At 40.5% G+C, this 21946-nt stretch overlaps 1 protein-coding gene across 1 annotated transcript in view; it reads right to left on the bottom strand.

Moving 5' to 3' along the window:
- The window catches only part of angpt1 (angiopoietin 1), a 64779-nt gene extending 44437 nt beyond the window's left edge, over positions 1 to 20342 (bottom strand). Inside the window, exons 1-4 of the mRNA XM_034215152.1 lie at positions 20135 to 20342; positions 19516 to 19637; positions 16336 to 16471; positions 14396 to 15417 (exon numbers count right to left, since the gene is read on the bottom strand). Of these exons, the coding sequence (XP_034071043.1) occupies positions 14396 to 14788 (393 nt within the window). The 5' untranslated portion in view covers positions 14789 to 15417; positions 16336 to 16471; positions 19516 to 19637; positions 20135 to 20342. The remainder of the gene's footprint in view (positions 1 to 14395; positions 15418 to 16335; positions 16472 to 19515; positions 19638 to 20134) is intronic.
- Positions 20343 to 21946: the final 1604 nt, after the last annotated feature.

The following is a 21946-nucleotide window of genomic DNA, read 5'->3' as shown; positions in this document are numbered from 1 at the left end:
GCTGCTGCCCCTCCCTACACCTCCCAGCCTCAAACCTCATCTTATGCCCAAATTCCAGCTGAGAGGGTCTTCTCTACAGCTGGCCTGATTGTGAATCGCCTCCGCACCCGCCTCTCCCCTGATTATGTAGACATGCTCATATTCTTAAAAAAGAATGAGAATTGAATAGCTGCATTCTGTACATAGGCCCCTGTTATAGGTTGTTGATCTCTGTTGTAATAGGGTTACGTTACCCTAAACCGTTATGTTGTTCGTGTATGATCCCTCTTTAATTAATGCCCCGGCCACACGAGGACGAAAACGGTCGTTTGCGTTACTGTTTAGTGTCATATAGACCGTTCGGCCACACGAGGACGACCGAATACGGCACTAAACGACTGCGGAAACGATAACGGGTCCCAAGGTGGATAGAACGGCATACGCAACGCTCTGGGGGGTCCAACGGCTCCGTGTGTACGCCCTATACGATCATTTTCTGATAATGATGAGGCAATAGCCCCGCCTCTCCCCACCTCTGCTGCTCACCCCCGCGTCAAAGTAAACTGCACACTGAATTCAGATTATTTATCTTTCTCTCGATATGGACATAAACGCGAGTGAAGTCTAATCTGACAGGACGGAGACACCTCTTAAACTACCTAAACTAGTTATAAATATGTTTATTTTTACTGTCGGCCGGGTCACTCATTACTGGATCAGCTGCTGCATGAAACAGACACTGACGCTGTCCGAAGAGAGGGAGGAAAAAGAGAGGCTCCGTGTATTTTATTATTATATTATATAGAGTCGTTATTCATTTGTTTTAAACTCAATAAATAACAAAGAAGACCTTTGACCGGCACTTTTATAATTTTGTCGGAAGATTTAAACTTTAATACACGTTGACTGGCGAAAAACTCTGCCCGGTTCCCTCGGCCCCCACCGCGGAGAATAAACAGAAGGGCAACCATGACAACCATGCTTCTTCGCTGCTTTTGTGGAGGAAGTTACAGCGCCACGTACAGGCTCCTGCATATGTACTGCAGCTTCTCCAGCGGTTGGAGCTAAACGGAGCTGGACATTTCTTTCTTTTTGGTGTCTATATACACCGGAATCCGGAGTCATGGATGATCCTGCGGTCCTGTGTCCTGGATCTTGAGTCGTGGCTGTGGTCCTGGATCATAGGTCCTGGATGGATATCCTTGTGGATTCATCTTCCTATTATACACACATGCATTTCCAAACATTTGGACTACCTATGTTGCAAATGTATTATCTTTTTCAATTTACACACGGCATCTATTGCACGTCTGTCCGTCCTGGGAGAGGGATCCCTCCTCTGTTGCTCTCCCTGAGGTTTCTCCCATTTTTCCCTTTAAACTGTGGGTTTTCTCCGGAGGTTTTTCCTTGTACGATGTGAGGGTCTAAGGACAGAGGGTGTCGTATTGTCATACTGATATTCTGTACACACTGTGAAGACCACTGAGACAAATGTAACATTTGTGATATTGGGCTATATAAATAAACATTGATTGATTGATTGATTGATTGAGCTGTCTCGTGTGGACAGACACTATCCGGATGACTATTGCGTGTGGACGGAAGCTTTTTTGCGATTGCGTTTGCGTTAATCCTATGTGTTTAGCCGTTTTCGTCCTTGTGTGGCCGGGGCACTAAAAACAGTTTTAAGCATGAAAGCTGTAGGCCTATAGCTGTCAACTGTTCAAACTGTGATCACCAGTTCACTACATTTGACAAGTTCGACTTGGTTTCTATACTTATTTGAACATGTATTTATTGATTTTTCAAATTCTTTTTTTTTTATACATTTTTTCCCACATTTATTTTTTACATTTGTTATATAGGATATGTACATTTAGTTAATCGGTTAACCGTTTTTTTGGGGGTCGAATAATATTATATAATATTTATATTTGCTTTCAACTTCGCATCCCTAGTATAAACAGTCAAAAAGGAGATGATGGTGATCAAAAGCAAGTGCAACTAAAACGGGATCATTATGTTCAGACAACAAAGCAAAACATCCTAGCACATCTCACAGGAATTTCCACAAACTTCAACAACATCAAACATACTTTGTGTTTGGAATATTTATAGCAAACACAAACAGCCTTACGATCTAATCCTCTGGTCCAACGTACGGCAGGAACATTGGTTAAATAACGTAATTATCCCTAACTCACCAATCTTTCCACAAGGTAACTTTAGTGGAGCTTTTGATCATATCACATGCCCGTCAAATGGAATGTAAATATTGTAATTTTGTACTGTGTACATTTTCTGAGCAATTATAAGAGATATAATATGTGGGCGTTGGGTGAGTATTTAAATTGCTGATTCCAAGGTCAAAAAAGAGCTTTGAAACACCAACATTTGTCAAGCTTATTATCAAGCTCCACATTTGTGGAATCAGCTTCCAGTTTGTGTTCGGGCAGCAGACACCCTATCCGTTTTTAAGAGTGCACTTAAGACCTTCCTTTTTGATAAAGCTTATAGTTAGGGCTGATTAGATTCAGCCCCTAGTTTTGCTGATATAGGCTTAGTTTGTTGGGGGACATCTTACTTCTTCCTTCTCTCTGTCTGTACCTGTGTACTCTCATGTTCCGATTAACCCAGCTTCCCCAAATTTCTTTCTTTTTGGTGTCTATATACGCCGGGATCCGGAGTCATGGATGATCCTGTTGCTGCGGTCCTGTGTCCTGGATCGCGAGCCCTGGATCTTGAGTCGTGGCTGTGGTCCTGGATCATAGGTCCTGGATGGATATCCTCGTGGATTCATCTTCCTATTATATACACATGCATTTCCAAACATTTGGACTACCTATGTTGCAAATGTATTATCTTTTAAATTTACACACGGCATCTATTGCATGTCTGTCCGTCCTGGGAGAGGGATCCCTCCTCTGTTGCTCTCCCTGAGGTTTCTCTCATTTTTCCCTTTAAACTGTGGGTTTTCTCCGGAAGTTTTTCCTTGTACGATGTGAGGGTCTAAGGACAGAGGGTGTCGTATTGTCATACTGATATTCTGTACAAACTGTGAAGTCCACTAAGACAAATGTAACATTTGTGATATTGGGCTATATAAATAAACATTGATTGATTGACCAAGAGTGAAGCCAGCAGGAACAAATACACTTCCTTGGTAATGAAAACTACGTCGGCTGGTCCGGATCACCCTAAGATGAAAGTGATTTGTCCACAATTCAGGAGTTCTATCTACACAATCCTGTATACTATTATTAAATAGGGAAAATACTCTATTCATGAAACTGCAGAACTGCAGACAGGAACTGTGTTTTGTGCATTGTTAGAAATGAGTTTCTCTGGTTTGACATATATCTTGGGCTAGTCTAGACAACACAAAAAAATGTATACATCTACGTTCATAACAGAAGTGCTGTTTGACAGTCGCTAAGGAAATGTGACAGATTTTTTGTCTGAGCTTCACCTTATGACTGTATGAGTCCAGAGAAGGAACATTTCATTTGATCCTTTACAGGCCATCAGTTAGGCTGAAGGCCATTTCATCCAAACAGACTCATGAAAGTCAAACAATGTCGTAAAACAAACACATGATAATGTAATGGAAATTAGAGTGACACAAATGTGTCTGTACACACATGCAAAGATAACCAAACACACACGATTCTGGGGGGTTAGCCTATCCGTCTCACAACCACTGCAAACATGTCAATTTAAATAAACATCAAGGACCATTTGTATTTGGTTTTTAAACGCAGATTCAAAAAGCACATACATCTGTTCGATCAATGATAGATTTATGATAAACTTCCTGTTAGAACACCGTAGAGCAGCACAGTTTAGGGCTAGTGAGTTGCTGTTGTACGGAAAGGGATAATAACACAATATTTAAATAATAATTCATCCTAAACACTTAAATTAAATTGTGAATAAACAGCCAGGTCGCAACTGCAATTATGTAATGATGAATCATTATACAAATGTAACAGCAATCTTTAAAGTCTTAAATTGTAATAGATTACTGATCTTAAATAAATGGTAAGTACAGAATCTCTTGCTGAAATGATTTTATAAAAGTGCCTGCAATATGATGGATGCATTGTACCCATTTTAAATATTGCATTTAATAGAAACAGTGTGAGCAGGTGTTTTCCATCAGCAAATGGATTGCTTTGACATAACTGACTGTGGTGGCACCAAAAGGCACACAACAAGCTGAAAGGACAAAGGAAAGGAAGAGTGGTGAAAGCTCTAAAATGTAAATTATTTTATGATGACTTTTGACTTGTTCTGTACCATGTTTTAAGGGTGTTATGTTTCGAAAGTGGGGATATATAACTCACTTCACTGTGTCACGTCTGTAGTCTCTGTGCCAACTCCAGTCCTGGTGTTGAGTGTGAGAAGCCTGGCTCAGCTCCCAGACGAGGCAAACACAGCTTTGGACAGGGCTTAGATTGTGTTTTTTAAAAACATATATGTAGATTGAGTGAATATATGTGTGCGCGTCTATATCTTTTTGTTTTTGTATGTGTGAATATGTGCACGTATGTCTGTGCGAACGCTGAATGAGGTGTCACACGAGTCAAAGAACTCAACCCGCTAAACCGAGACCTAACACTGAATTGTCCAAACCACCTACAGAAAATAGACAGGGCTATATTAAGACATTCTGCAGAGTTCTGTTCTTACTACCATTGCTGTGTGCAGGTCTTACATTGTAAGTTAATACATCACACGATATTCACCCACTTCTCTCTCTACCACACCACAAATACTGTCAAAATAAATAAGTGAGATAATTCCTAGATGGGACACTTAGTTTTTTCACCCTGTATCTTGCACTCTGTCCTGATCTACTTCTTTATCTCTCTTCAACTTTACTTGCTTCCTGTCATCAACTCTGACTGATTCTACAGCCCTTTATTTTCAGATTAAAGAATGTCTTTCAACCATGCATTTGTGATTATTTAGTTTTTACTTCAATTGGAAAACCTAGCAACACTAAATCTGTAGGGCTGAACTCAAAATAAAGAGGTGAAACGGCTCTGTCCCCTGGAACCTCTGGAAGGCTCTCCAGCGTTGACAGACAACGATATCCACTCAAAAAGCAACATCTGTCGGGGTGAGTCAAAGAGACGCTGTGGGGAGAATCGGCCTCAGAGGTAGCATGGGGGAGGCTTCAGGACTTTACAAAATTAACATAGAGATTTAGGGGATCAAACAGAACTACTTACAGTAAACTTAAAAATGTAATGAACATAAAAATGAGGAATGAAGCGACAGCTGCACAATTTGCAGTACATTCAAGATGTTCATTCTCCTGCTCTGTGCGAGAACCAGCAATCCTAGACATTCATGTTTTGTTTTTTTTCCTGAAAGAAAAAGCAGCTGTAAAAAAATAAAAGACCCAAAGGAAACAGTGACTGACACGTTATTGTAAATTCACACTGTGTAGACGTCCTGGGGTATCTATTGAGAGAGGCTCAACTTCTCGATGCGGTTTTGTTTTTTTAATGCCGTTTCAGTTTTCTTAGTCTTTATCAAACCTTGATTTACTGCTCACAACTTAAATTGACCTGAAGTTTCAAGGAAAATAAATACCCACAGATACGGGTGAGAAGCATTACCCTCTGCTTTGCTTATCAAGAGTCATTATAAAACTAAAATACAACAAAGATAACAGCCGGTTCAAAGACTGAAATAGCTTCAAACACAGTTGTGCAGCAGGCTGTGAAAACACTACGTTACTTGCCCACTAACTGTTCACTCAGATTGACTATAATGTCTAATGTTTCGCTCCATCTAAGCTTTTACTATCTAATATTTGGCTCATAATCACTCAACCTTAGTAGTGGCAGAGATACAGCCATGAACCTTGTGCTTTTGGCAACTCTTCTGACCATAAATTACACTCAGTTCTAAATGACTTCCACTTGCCGTCCCAAAATATAATTATTTATAATGATTCCTATAAAAAAAGATGTTCTTCTTGTTTGAGTTGTTTTGTAAGAAAATATGAATGCTAAGGTACAATATAATATCAAAAAGAGGTAAACGAGAGTGACTATTGACCCTCATTCAACATGGAACAAGAGGTAAAAGTATGTCAATTTTATATTTATAGTTTTGTTTCTTAAAGTGGTGTAAAATAACTAAATAATTCAGGTTAAAGAAATCACCCCCATTGCAGAGCACTCACATTTACAAAGCCTCCAGGAACCAAATGAAGGAAATGAATGTACTCGAGGGCACATGGAAACACAAACCTATCAGAGGAAACTCAATTTATTTCACAGATGCATCAGTGGGTGCCAAGCTACAAGCTTTCAAGCAACACGGTTTTCAGAAGGGACATCATAAATCCTTCAAGTATTTTGCCAAATGTATAACCTTATAATTAAAACAAAAATAAATTCCCTATAAAGTGCCCACCAGAGAGCTATTCACTGAAATGAGTGATGGAAACGGAACCACATGCTCGCATTATAGCTGCAAAAGATAAACTAGACAGACTCAAAGCACAGTAAAATGCACGACTTCATGTATTGAGATTTTTTTTAAAAAGGACATAGGTGTACAATACCTGCCTGCCCAATATCAAAACTTCAAGTATGTTAGGGGCTGCAGTGAAATATGATTTCTGGAAAAAAGGGGGTCTTAAAACAAACGTGGCTGGACAAATTGAGTGACAAAAATACTAAATGCTCCTTTTGCTGAAAATCGGAAACATTAACAATGTTGGGCTCCGTTGTCCATGTGGAATCACTGTGGCATGGCTGTAATGTTTTTCCCTATTCCCATGACATCCTAAGCAGAGAGCTCCGTTTCCTTTCCGTTTTCAGTCATAGTGAAAGTGCGGCCGAGACAACTTTTCTGGAAGCTGTTATTGTAGTGTCCTTCAGCAATTTACATGGTTTCCTTTTTACAAGTTTTTGGGGTCAGGAAGGAAGAGCTTTCAATTCCTCGGAGCATTCCCTAGCCTTTCTGCATCATCCAATTGTTAGTTTTGGCACACATTATCAGTGAAAATAAACTCTCATAGAGGCAGTCACCCCTAAAATAGATAGCTTTCTCCTTGGATCCCTAGGCATGCTGTGTGGCCCTCTGATAGCACTAAGTAGAGAAACATATTCACCCTTTCTCATATGAACTCCCAGTATGTAAGGCAAACAAGCTGCTGCCCACATGTCGATATATCCTTTTAAACCACTGCAGCAGAGTACATGTTTCGCATAATGATGGGATTTTCACAGGGATAAGACAGTGTGGATAGTTATTTCCCCTCCCTTTGTACAACAGCTTAGTTTGGCACAGGCCAGCCTTCTCAAGAAACACTGCTCTCAACCACTCGTTACCATCTCCGCCAGGAGGGAAACGAGAGGATCCATTACTTTCTCTCAGAAAAGCAGAAACTAAATTTGGCTTGCTAAACTTTTATCTGTGCCAAAGTTTCATTGTCCTTGAAATATTAATGAAAGAAGAGAGGATATTCTCTGAATCTGTTGTAAAATGCATGATTCATAGTCAGCCTTATATTTATCCTTAAAACCCATCCATTCTCATGTTTCCAACAAGAGTAATCCTCATTGCACTTCAAACCGGAGAGACGTGATGTAAGAATTACATATTTATTGTTTACACGTCATATGAATGAAATGATTGCCATGATAATACAACAGGAGAATGTAATGGTGTTTGGCGATTAGGCCCCGGTTTGCAGGATAATCATTCAGGAGGGAAAGAACCGCTCCGATGAAATCCCCGGGGTCTAGACACTGGTGGTGGTGATGAGTAGGTGAGACCGGTCTGAAGGAGGAAGGTTTAGCTTTGTCCTGAAGGAGACAGGAGGCGAGAGGGGTGGAGGCGGGTTGCGTGTGATCATCTGCAATGACAACTGACAGGGAGGAAGAGCAGGCATTTAAGGAATTTAGCATGTGCAGCGATTGGCTGCTGAGGGGTGACGCCCTCGTATTTAATGAGGGGGGAAGGGAGCCATAGAGTGACGTGTAAGTGACTCGTGTTCGGTCTTCCTTATTGAACTTGCGCTAAAGCTTTCATTTCTGATCAAGAAGCCAAACTAGTAGGGGTGGAACGGTATATGTACCGAAATTATTCGATACGGGCCCTTCGGTTCGGTACACGTGTGTACCGAAGTGTACCGAACAAATATAACGTTAAACGTAAAAAATTGAGAACGTGAACAACTTTTTGGAAGTAATCTCAGGTGCTGCGTCGCAGCATTCAGAGTAATTTGCTCACATTGGGTTCAACGCGTCATAGAGCAACCAATTCATTTCATTGGACGAGAGGCATACTATGAGAGCTGGTCAGAGGGATGTGTTCATATGTAGTCAGTAATTTGAGGAACTGTCGAAAATGGCGAACGCAGATAAAGTTGAGCTCGAAAATCCTCCAGCATCATTGAAGTCACAGGTTTGGGAACATTTTGGTTTCTCAGTTACGTACAATGATGCCGGACAAAGACAGGTAGACCGAACCAAAGCTGTATGTTGGCATTGTTCAACTAAAATTGTTTACGCGGCTGACAATACATCAAACTTGCACACTCATTTGAAAAGGCATCACCCGAATGTGAATATCACCGGTACCAAAAGAAAAAAGACTAAAGTGCAAACCCAACTCCCACTAGCATTTAAGCCTCCACCACTCGCAAAGAGTTCAGACCGAGCCAAAGCTATTACAAACGCCAAATATCCTTATGTTGCCATGTTAGCAAAGCGCTACCTAGCTGTATCTGCTACCTCTGTCCCTAGAGAGGGTGTTCTCCACAGCAGGAGACATTGTTAGTGCCAGCCCTTTTGCCCTTTCAGTAAGCAATGTGGACAAGTTCATCTTTCTTTAAAAAAAACATGAAAAATACAATGACAAGCAAGTCCTAATGTCAAGCTGGCTGCTTAGGTACTAGTACAGTAAAGTTCAAATACAGATTATTTCAGTTAATCGAAATGCTGCACCTTAATGTTTATTTTATTTTGTATTTATTTGAGTGAATACATTATTCACAGTTTAATAATAATTAAAAATATATATATATATATTTTATGTTTTGTGATAATTTTTTCTGCTGTACCGAAAACGTAACGGACCGTGACCTAAAAACCGAGGTACGTACCGAACCGAAATGTTTGTGAACCGTTACACCCCTACAAACTAGCATAACTACAACAACATTTTACTGGGATTAGAGTTTATTTTCAAAACTCAACACTTTAAGAAAGATGAAAATTGTCTTAAATGACAGAGCAGGTATTGAATTCTTAATATCCCTTGTTTGAATGTCTCTTTTCCTAAAACTTCAGCCAATAAAAAAAAAATGTAACAGCAGTTTTTGCTAAATGAGTTTGAGGTTGTTTTTTTTGCATTTGACTGTCGTTCCAGTTTGTAATTTCATGTAGTTTATCTGATTAGTTGGTTTTTAAACTTGATTTGTGGCTGCAGTAAGATTGTGGATGTTTGAGTCATACATCGCTGAATGTTTCAAATTGAGGAAGGTATCTCAAAAGGTCAATCTAACTTTTTTTAAATAATCTTCTGACAATTGACAACTTGTGTCTGGGATAGACAAAAATCACATTGATAATTGATCATATATTTTCTGTTAATTCCAGCACTGCCTTTTTTTCCATGCTCTGTTAAAAATGTAATACACAACTAAAGGCTAATTGTTATTGTTTTATGTTTGAAGTTGTTTTCTGCTGCATCTTCTCTCTGAGTTCAGAGCCAAGCTTGTCTGAGGCTCCTTGCCTTGCTGGAAGGCCAGGGAAGTAATCATTGGTCCATATACTCTACCCTGGGTTGACTTAAAATGCTTCCCCAACAGCTGTTTGCTGCATCATTCTCTCCCGTCTATCCCCCACACTGAACTGAGCACCGAACCACGGGTGTGCTATCTGGATCGGTCTCCTCCGTCCGTCTCTTTCATCAGGACTGGCTGGAGCAACATCAGGACGAGCTTTCACTTAGACAAGCAGGCTTGCTTGATTGAGATAGATAGACTGGCCAGGACACTTAATCTTCTGTCCAATGAAAAATGTTAACTGCATCCTGATGTTCCCCCCCCATGCAGTGCAATTAGGCTGAATTACCACTGTGTGTTTAAGTGTCCCCTCTGAAATGTCTACGCCAATTCCTTTCTTCTGTAAATCTTTTACTTTGTGTTTTTTTAAAGTTTGATATTTTCCAAAAGCCCATCCTTTCAGGGAATTATGTTTTACAAACATCAGACATTACTTAGAGCGATGTCTATTCGAGAAATTAAAATAATTTAAACAATTTTTACATTTGAAATGAAGTATATGTGCAGTCAAGCAAAACTCCAGAGTGTCAGGAAAGAGGTATGACAGTATAAATGGTGATGGCAGACATTTTCAAACACACCCTTCTTCAAATCTAAGGAGAAAGTTACACGAGAGGTCTCATTAGTCAAACCTTCAGTCTACAAACGCTGCCGTTGTGTTTTCATAGTATCACTTGTACTATCACAGACGGATGAGGTCCACTGAGCAAAGATAAAGCCGGTGTTATTTCACCCCTGGCCTTTCTTGACACATGGATCGCTTTTGGGAGCAATGCAGAAACACACAGGTTTACATACTTTAAAATAGCACACTGGTGTAGAAACTAATGAATAAAAAAAAGGTGCAGGCCTTTCTGTTTCTTTGATTATATAAAAGCATATTTGTTTTCAGCCCTCAAAATCTAAAAACTCAATTGATGGTGAATATATATACAGTGGGGCAAAAAAGTATTTAGTCAGCCATCAATTGTGCAAGTTATCCCACTTAAAAATATGAGAGAGGCCTGTAATTTTCATCCTAGGTACACTTCAACTATGAGAGACAGAATGGGGGGAAAGAATCCAGGACATCACATTGTAGGATTTTTAATGAATTTATTGGTAAATTCCTCTGTAAAATAAGTATTTGGTCACCTACAAACAAACAAGATCTCTGGCTCTCACAGACCTGTAACTTCTTATTTAAGAGCCTCCTCTGTCCTCCACTTGTTAACTGTATTAATGGCACCTGTTTGAACTCGTTATCAGTATAAAAGACACCTGTCCAAAACCTCAAACAGTCACACTCCAAACTCCACTATGGCCAAGAGCAAAGAGCTGTCAAAGGACACCAGAAACAAAATTGTAGACCTGCACCAGGCTGGGAAGACTGAATCTGCAATAGGTAAGCAGCTTGGTGTGAAGAAATGAACCGTGGGAGCAATTATTAGAAAATGGAAGACATACAAGACCACTGATAATCTCCCTCGATCTGGGGCTCCACGCAAGATCTCACCCCGTGGGGTCAAAATGATCACAAGAACGGTGAGCAAAAATCCCAGAACCACACAGCGGGACCTAGTCAATGACCTGCAGAGAGCTGGGACCAAAGTAACAAAGGCTACCATCAGTAACACACTACGCCGTCAGGGACTCAAATCCTGCAGTGCCAGACGTGTCCCCCTGCTTAAGCCAGTACATGTCCAGGCCCGTCTGAAGTTTGCTAGAGAGCATTTAGAGGATCCAGAAGAGGATTGGGAGAATGTCATATGGTCAGATGAAACCAAAATAGAACTTTTTGATAAAAACTCAACTAGACGTGTTTGGAGGAGAAAGAATGCTGAGTTGCATCCAAATAACACCATACCTACTGTGAAACATGGGGGTGGAAACATCATGCTTTGGGGCTGTTTTTCTGCAAAGGGACCAGGACGACTGATCCGTGTAAAGGAAAGAATGGATGGGGCCATGTATCGTGAGATTTTGAGTGACAACCTCCTTCCATCAGCAAGGGCATTGAAGATGAAACGTGGCTGGGTCTTTCAGCATGACAATGATCCCAAACACACCGCCCGGGCAACGAAGGAGTGGCTTCGTAAGAAGCATTTCAAGGTCCTGGAGTGGCCTAGCCAGTCTCCAGATCTCAACCCCATAGAAAATCTTTGGAGGGAGTTGAAAGTCTGTGTTGCCCAGCGACAGCCCCAAAAACATCACTGCTCTAGAGGAGATCTGCATGGAGGAATGGGCCAAAATACCAGCAACAGTGTGTGAAAACCTTGTGAAGACTTACAGAAAACGTTTGACCTCTGTCATTGCCAACAAAGGGTATATAACAAAGTATTGAGATGAACTTTTGTTATTGACCAAATACTTATTTTCCACCATAATTTGCAAATAAATTCTTTAAAAATCAGACAATGTGATTTTTTTAATTTTATCATTTTGTCTCTCATAGTTGAGGTATACCTAGGATGAAAATTACAGGCCTCTCATCTTTTTAAGTGGGAGAACTTGCACAATTGGTGGCTGACTAAATACTTTTTTGCCCCACTGTACATGTACACCACGTTTGAAACCTTGACATACACCATGAACATTGAATTCCTACACTAAACTGAGATAAAGCCAGTAATATACAATACCGATGATAAGCTGATATTTCACAGATTCTGAACTGTAAACTCAAAATACCTCATACAGTATTTTATCGGAATTGTATCTGCTCTAGCTTAAGAAACATAATCTACCTTTGCAGGAGGGTGGAGCCGCCTCCAATACAACACCTCCCTAATTACAAACTCAATCAACATCTTGCTGTAACATACTGCGACCAACGCCTAGGTAATTGATGAAGAATTACTATTTCCTATAACCTGAGGAGTGAGAAGTTTACTTTCTGAGAGTAAATGAAAAGCAGGCACACACCAGCGTAGCTCAGACAGATTTGGGGAGGACATGCTTATTGCTAATGAAAAGAGTTGGGGTATTGATGAAGTTCAGGGTGATTCATTTTCCCAGTCCCTCTGTAATCAATCAAATCCATCAGGTGTTATCTGCGCATGCAAAAGATTTGCAGACAAAAAAACAAACCATTAGCTTTAAGCAATTAATCACAGATTAAGCCTCCTAATCTTGTTTGAGAACAATATTTTGGAAAGTTGAGGAGCCGGTTATGCCGAAATTGGAAGTTTGTTTATTTGATTCAAGTATTCATTTCAGGAAGATAGTCTCGCTCTCTTTGGAGACACAAAGTCTCAAAGCTTAGAAAAGCAAAGTGCCTGCCAAGCCATATCAGTGATGGCCTCCCGATTTGCAACCCATTAACATTACAGTAGAACCATATTTGAACATAGTACACACCTTGGTGGCTCTATAAATCAATTGTAATTTGGTTGTTAAAGACATATTAAATGTGAGTTGTTATACATAATATCAGCTCTAAAAAAAAAAATGAAGATTATGTTGCTTTTATTATACAGAAGAATCAAACAGGTTCAAGTTTTCTTCTTTTATTCAAGTCTGGATTTTCGAGTTGTACTCGCACGTCCTTGGCTTGAATAAATAAAGGGAGCATTCTCTTTCTCTGTCTGTTCCTCCTCTTAGTGTCTCTAGGGGCTCTTTCTCTGACTTCCTGCCATTAAAGAGACAGCCCACTGGAGAACAGGGGGCGACTGACATATAACTACCTCTGCTCTATGACCGACGCTCCGTGCAACTCAATGGGACATCTGTGGAATTTACTTAAAGGGTAGTTTACTCAGGGAAAAATAAAGAGTAAGTTGTAAAAAATAGATAGTGTTTGCTGGTCGGCTACATAGCGGCAGACCGGAGTCGCAGCAGTACAAGATGTCTAGAGAAGCCAGAATATCAGACAGCTGTGAGTCATCCAGAACAAAAAGTTCAAATCAGCCAATGTACACAGTTACATAACAGCATAGCAGGGATGATAGTATAAATCATGTTGCTTACTCTGTCTTATCGATTATTAAATACACATTCTGTTTTCTGAGAAAAGCCTTGTTTTAAAAAATGTAAATTATCAGCAACAAAGGAAATACAGCTATCCTGTGAGTTGACCACATTTATTTTTAGATGTTATAATAATTTACAATATGTTGCATCCAGTTTATCCCCATTTTCTGTGCACTTTTTCACTGCCATCCCTGCTCCTCATTTCACTTGGAGTCTGGCAACAAAGAATCACCCAAACAAAAATCCTTTCCCTTTAAAGCACATAAACACTTCTTCTGACAAACACTTTGACAAATAATGTGGGGACTACAAGAAAACAGCAAACACGGCCTGGATTTAGTTTGAGAGCCTCATCCAGAAACCAAAACAAGTTATCTTGTGAAGCCACAAACTAGACACTCTGCGGAGACCACACACCCACGGAAACACAAATATCACAACAAATAAACTACAGCATGACCACTTCAAAAGAAACTAGAGCCGGTCCCATGCAGGGTTGTTGTAGACGCGATTCAATACGTACAATTGTCAGCATGAATCTAAATAAACAAGACAAATGTAACTGCATTCCCATTTGACCTGCCGTTAAGAAAATGTGACGCAATATCAAACAACCGATAATCAGATAAAAAAATGCATCCTTACCTTCTGTAGCCACTGGGTGTAATTCGCCATAATGTGCTCGAGCTGCTCGATCTTCTGGCTGGGGAACTCCGGCTCAGTTGGCGGAGCGTCTCTTTGGAGAGAGTTGTGCTCTGGGCTACCGGCTTTCGCCTCCCTGCAGGCACCTCCTCTGGCTCCGTCTCCCTCAGGTAAGATGAATGTATAGGTGCACTGGCCATGCTGGATCTTGTGAAATTTCCTGTTGCTGTAATTACTGTTACTACTTCCTCCATTACTGCTGCTACTGCTACTGCTGCTGCCACCTGTGCTGCTGCTTTCTGTCCCTCTCCGCTGCTCCCCTCCTCCGCAGCTCACGATCACCAGAAATGCTCCCAGCGAGATTAAGTGCCGGCCAAAGTTGTACCACAGCATCATATCAGCCTCGAGTAAAGGTTGCAGGTGAATTCAGTTACTTTATCTTCTTTGTTTAGCTGGATGTTCCTTTAAAGCTGGATCAGAAGGTGGTGAGGAACATTGTTAGCCTGTGTCATCCATCCTTACATTGGACCTCCAGCATTGAAAGCTTCTGCTTCTCTCACCTTGGAAACGTACATTAAGTTTTCATCCTGGCCGGGAAAGTTGCACGCATGTCTTGCAGTGTGACAGCTCTGTTATAAATCTTGATGTTTCTCGAGGAAATCAAAGCCAGACTGTGTGCTTGCATTGATCCATCTGTGCATTTAAAATAAGGTGCCGAGCGAGCTGAGATGGTGTCGTCAGACCTCCCCTGGACTCTCTGCCTTCCCTTCCTCCTCTGCTGTCTGACTTAACGACTGGGGAGAGTGAGAGAGACGCTCACTCTGAAGAACAGCGCCAAACATACAGCACACTCTGCGCCTGCCCCTCGCAGAGCCTGCAGAGGAATGCAAGTATGTGTGCACGCACCAGTGTGTGTGAGCCTGGCAGCAAAGGGACCCCAACACAGAGGATGTGCTTAGACTACGAGGATCGGTTTACAGGCTCTGCTGGCTCGAGGCTCATGTGGTTGACCTGCCTTTTCGCCCCTGTGTTGACAGAAAGAACTTGTCTAAACGTGTGCATTTAATTTATCTGCTCCTGAGATTTAACTCTACTCCCTTCTATACTGTACAGTGACAGGTGCTATATCAAAAGTAGACGCGAGGGAGGTGTATTCCTTTTTTTTTTTTTTATAGTGTGACTCAACTTTCTTTTGTCTCCTCCTGACAATAGAACACTTAGATCATGACAAGTGAGATCTTCTTCTCCTCTTTTAATGGAGGTTGAAGCCCTATATTTCCCAAGACCCTTAAAGGGTTAAGGAATATTAATAATTAACTGTGTAACCCAAAGGAATTTTGACCGATTTACGCAATCACTTAAATAAAATAAGTAAAATATACTTAGCAATAGTCTCTGTGACCCGTCTCGCACAAAAACTGCAGCTAGGGTTAGATTATGGATTGAATGTTGTTGTGCATTGGGTGATCATTGCAGTTTAGTGGCGTTAGGCACTTCAATCAAACGACCACAGCAGTAATCTTGTTGGTTAGTGAATTATATTGATTGGCTGAGTTGTCATTCAAACGCTGTATTCAAATGGTCTCTGAAAACATGACAGTGTTGATGCATTTATTGCACATTCTTTTTTTGAGAAGGTAAGCATAAAACTGCAATTTATCAAATAGAGAAAATGTCCATAACACCCAAACAACAAAGGATATGTACAAGTCGGTCAATGTCTTTACCCAGTATTTTATAAATTAGACATTTAAAATGCAACTGTAGGACTTATATTAGTTCCTAGCATTACAACCAGTCACCACAGGTGTCGCCAAATCAACTAAAACTTACATTTTAAAAAGGAGTGCTAGTAGTAACTGTACTGCAGGCTTTTAACTTCAGTATTATCTGGATTAATTTGCGGTAATAACAATTGAAAATCTCTCGATTGAAAAACTCACCCAATTTGAATCAGATTCTGCATTTAATGTACAGTATGTCTCCATCCCACACACTCTGTTGTCATGTTTTCAGGAAGAAACAGAAGTGAAATCCAAGAATGAGCAGGGGAAGTAGGAATGTGTCTCCATCATTAGGCTAGAAGAAGGAGCAGAGTGAGGAAACACAGCGCTGAAAGGCACCAGATCAAAGGTCAAGTCCTTCTTTTGGACACCCATTTAAATCTCTGATTCTGGGAGACACAGCTCGCTGAATTCTGGCCGGACTTCAACTTTCCTTTGTTGGTCCAAAACATCCAAATGTGTGTGACAGTGCTCCTATGTGCTTGAGTGTGCATGTGCTCCTAAAAGTGGCAATGTGTACAAGTGTTTACCGTCTCCATGTGCCTGCTCATGCTTATATGCTATACTAAATATGTCTGCGCGAACCTGCATGTGTGTGTTTGATAGTGTGTGTATTCAGTGATAGCAGGGGGCTGCAAAAAGTTGGGACCTCTGTGTGGGAGCCGAGGGGCGGTGTGAACAAATGCATGAAGGAGACCCAAGATAACAAAACCCTCGAATAACCCAGACTGGCCAAGACACAAAGCATGTGCAAATATCTCTAGGAGCGCTTGTCTTTGTTTGACGTACTTTGGTGGTGCCCTTACATGGGGGCCAGTTACTGTGTCCAAGGGAAACCGAGTGGGAGGTAACTGCCAACTCAAAAATTAAAACTACTCATCACTTCTGTAAAATCTACAAAAACAAAGATTTAATGAAAAAAGTGCTGTCTAGTCTTCTGTGAACAATGTATTGACCCTTTTGCTAAACAGCATACTGTATGTACCCATCAAGTGTAAATGTAGGACTTTTTTCTCCAGTCGCCTGAAAAGATTCAACCAACTCTAAGATGTAATATTTATTTGCTATCTATAACTGATAGAAATCTACTAGTTAGTTTCATTTCAGCCAGATCTTTTTATATAGAAAGTTAGTATTTCATACCAAATTGTATCCATGCTTTTCATTAAAATATGTTTGAAACCACTTTGCAACATCCAAGTCAATATGCTCATATTCTGCTGTATTGCAGCCAGCATTGGCTCATCTGAACAAGCTTATGATGAAACACAAGCTGTTTATGTGTCGGTAACTGAGTGGTGTAATCTCAGATCTGATTTCTTTCTGGAATGTAAACTTATTGAGAGAACAAACCCGGTTTTCAAAGCTACAAAAGTACAATACATTGCTTATCCTTGCGGTCCCATGCCGTTTGTCCTTTACTTCCTGTGAATAACACACACACCCAGTTTGGTGGAATGCAATAATAATTTTGCTGGTGACAGTCAAATACAGAGCGGTTCATGTCAGTTGTGAGAGGCCTTGAGGCAGCTGGCCTTCATGGGAATCTTGCTAATGTTTTACTTGTCAAAAGTTTGGGAGGACATGTTGTATAGCTTAACATCAATCAGAATGACACTGCCTTCTGCATGTGATCAACAATTGAATGCATGATGTGAGAAGAGTTTTGAGACCTTATTCCAGTCATTCCTATTGTGCTTAATATTTGTTCACCTAACTATTATAGTTTCAACTAAAGTTTTTGACCACTAGTTGTGCTTTGGAGCAATGTTTTACAACTGCGACCCTGTTTTGTGGACGTAAATAAGGATGCAAGACATTAAAACACAATACTGCAATTGGCTCTACGTATTATGTGCAACATCCAAGCAAAGGCAGTAATGAAAAAGACGACAAGCAAACATGTACCATATGCCATACATTCACAGTAAATATTTATTCAGTATGATAGCTGTCTAACAGAAGTTAAATTCATTTCTCACTTATTCTGACAATGTACTTAACCCCAAATAAAAGAACCCAATAAAAATAGTTGTTAAATAATAGTGAAGTCACGTTGTAATAACAATAACTCATCTCTCTCGAGTTTTCTTTTTGAGCTTTGCCAAAAGCCACTGTGTCAATGTTGTCCTACTTGGGTTGCCGTCCGGAGTTGTCTAATATGGCGGACGATCTCGCACATGCGCACTGCAGATCGGACAGAGCTGCAGATCGGGTAGTGACAGGCCGTTTCTCAATCGCGAGGATGCTGGCTTGGTCGCGTACTTCCAAGTCACTTCCTTCAGAAACGAAGCAAGTATACTTCCAAGCCACGGCTTCGGAAAACGAAGAAGAATGGAACAGGCTAACAAGTGTGCCATTCTTTCTAACGGTTTCAACATAAACTGTACCGAAAATAAATACCTCACGATGTCTATCTAATTATGAACTTGCTTTATTTTCACGGAACACATTTTTGATGATAACAAACAAATGTAACAAAGTAACATATTTACCAACACATGTTCTACGCCACTACATACCTACATTTAAATGTGTGCTGCGTCGGTTCAGCATTCTCCGCAAGGGTTTTTGAAATTGGTCGGTGCGCAAAGCATTGTGGGGATTTTAAGGACGCGAAGTCTACCCATGTGCAGCCTCGAAATTTCCCCCAAACCAAGGACGCGGCCTTGGTGGAATTCCAAGTATGCTGGAGATTGGAACAGTCCTTCGGGTTACTCGATGACGAAGCATCCTTGAAATATTGGCTTGGAAGCCAGAATCCTCGAGATTGAGACACGGCCACAGTCACAACAATGCAGGTGTCACATGTCTATCTTTCCCTGGCGGTTTATCTGTGCTGCTGGTCCAATATCTGGTTATGTATACTGTAGAGCCGATGAATGGGAGTCGGAGGCGGTGTGTTCAGTATGGAACTCCACACTTTATTATCAAAGAACATTCAGACAGGTTAAGACATTAGCTTGTTACTTGTTGTGAAGCTAGCATGAATGAACCTAGCTTCCGGTGTCCTCTCTAACGGCTCCATGTTGCAACACAATAACCAGAGGTGAATTATGTCCCATCACGTGGCACCACAATACGTTATATTTGGTTTTCCATAATACCCTAGATCTTAAAGTCTTAAAACCGTTTCAGTTATGTATTACACTTCCTTTTTTCAAATCCAGGTTACCCTCTTAACCTTTAATTTACCTGCCTCGGGCAATCCTTGCTGTTCAGCTTTGAACTGCCAAGTCAGTCTTGGTACCGGCAGAAAAGTAAGTGACATCTTCTAAATAAAAATAGGGCAAATGCAATATAAACCTGCTTAGTTAAGCTTCCTGTTTTTCTTCTTACCTTAGCTATGGAACAGCACAGCATTCAAATGTCAGTTTCCAGACAATATGAAGGCATCCACAAGCACCAATAAGCAGGAGTCGAAGCAGCTCCATTTTTATTAACAGAAAGTATTCACCACCCTTAATAGAAAAAGAAGAAGAAAACAGGCTCAACACATTCGTTCAGAACAGAAACCATAAAGGCCAAGCACGATTGCTGTCCAGTTTCACTGCCTATCATAATTTACATAACCCTTGACAGCAACTTCAATAAACATGTCTGCCTCCTATTCCCTTTCTTTTTTTTTTAACTCAAACAGAAGTCATACAGCCTTACACACTTTCACAGCACATACACATTAGCCCCAAATTCCAACACGTAAATATGTCCTAAAAGAGCTAGACCAGCAGCTATCGGCTACATGTTGCACTTAGCTTAGCTTCTAGGCCGCAATTAAGACAACACAGGTGGGGACTGGGGAGCTGCAGCTCAATAATCCATAGGCCTACTTCACATCACACAAACGTTATATCCGGACAGATTTTTGCTTTAGGCTACTAGATTCCTCAAAGTGAAATAATACACGTTCAACTTTACAAAAACGTAATGCTAACAAGGTAACTTGCAGCTAACTCACCAGGATAACTGAATCCACAACGTTAATTGGGACAAAACGCACTAAGTTTGTCCTGCCTACACTATAACTTGACTAACTGTAGTCAGCAGTAGGCTACAAGTTTAACAGATGAACTGTTTTTTGTCCTCCTCTCCTAGTGTTTAGTTGCAGCTTTCCGTTCTAACTGAGCTTCTGTCACACACCTGTCTAAACTACACATTATCTCGCGGTGGGAGACGTTATTAGTGGCTACATCTACCCAGAGCCATATAATAGAAGAGTTACGACAACGGAAGTCCAAAAACGGTTATCGTCACGTGGTTCATGTAGACGAGGATCGTTCCCCGGAAGTTCATGGCGGGCAATGTGAATGCATTGATAACAGGAGAAAGAACTACGATTTTTGGTAATTATTAGTGAATAAAGGTTTTGATTTGCAATATTTATACAAAAAATCGATATGTGTATGTATTTACATCAATATGTTTTAAAAAATAAAATAGAATTTGCTAATATTAAGTGATAATATTAGGATTAGTGTGAACAACTAGTTTACATGTTAGGCTAACAGTGCCTTGGTTAAAGAGCCTGTTGCTGTTTATTTATAGCTTTGAATTCTTTAAAACCAATATTATCTTCTTAAACTTGTATGGTAGTCAGGAGCATCACTTTCTAATGTTTATTGATATATTTAGAGGGAGGGGATCTAAAGTAATGCTTTAAAATTCAGATTAGATTAATGTCTACCATTTTCTTAAATTCATGGTAGTTTCAGTATTCCCATGGTAATTGAGGACACAAGTTATCTAAATGACTAATGTCATCTTTATGGCTTTCAGAAAGGACAGGAGACCGACAGGTGACTATCAAAGGACTAGCAGCAGCAGCATGATGATGATGATGTTAAATGTGTTGTTTTAGGAACATCCATTGCAAATACATGGAATTCAATAAACATTGAATAGCATATCATGCAGTTTGTCTGTGCCTTTTCCTCCGTGTTGTCCTGGTTTGCTGTGCTGCCTCCTAGTCGCCACCATGGTTTGCTGTGCTGCCTGGGGATGCTCCAATCGCTCAGAGAAAGGAGTACGAATGTACAGCTTCCCCACTGACACAGAGCGGAGGAAGCAGGAGCAATTTCACAACCAACAGCAAAAAAATATGTGATTTATATACAAACACTGCATTTGCACTTTTTCACAAAATGAAAACCACACCATTGGGAAAGCTTAATGTTTTGTTTAATACAAAAAACAGGGAAAGGCTTGAAAAACACTGAGAGTTGAGACTCAGGGTGCAGGGTGAGGGTCTCAGTGCAGGTATTCAGGCTCCATTGAATCCCCCTCTGGTTCTTGTGCTGAAAGAGGGAGTAACAGACAGGAGAAAGGGTTATACACACCTATATAGCACACCTATTGGATGGGAAATTGCCTTGGGGAGATAAGGTGTGGTCTTTGTTCCCAACTGAAGTTATGGAACTTTATTATTTGTGAGTTTAACAAAGTATGACAAATGGCATCAGTAACAGATGTGATATGAATTTCTATAAAGTTGTCTCACATTCTTGGTCATATTGTATATACAGTATGTAATGAGTATAACATGTCCAGTAAGTATAAAGTGTTTCCTAATACTGTGTATTCAACCACTATGGAATATGTATGTGGGCAGACAAAACTGAGTTGTTCTGTGTGTGAAGTAACCTCAAGTCACTCCGCAGGCACATTTTGAAGCAGACCAGTTTGTCAAGACAAAAAAGGGCAAGACTAGGCTGAGAGCAGAGGCTATACCCACCATCTTCGTGCATCGCCCTGTGGTCAAAAAGAGAAGGGC

The sequence above is a fragment of the Gymnodraco acuticeps genome, unplaced genomic scaffold (genome assembly GCF_902827175.1).
Source record: "Gymnodraco acuticeps unplaced genomic scaffold, fGymAcu1.1, whole genome shotgun sequence".
Lineage (NCBI taxonomy): Eukaryota > Metazoa > Chordata > Actinopteri > Perciformes > Bathydraconidae > Gymnodraco > Gymnodraco acuticeps.
This window is presented reverse-complemented; position numbering and strand designations above follow the sequence as displayed.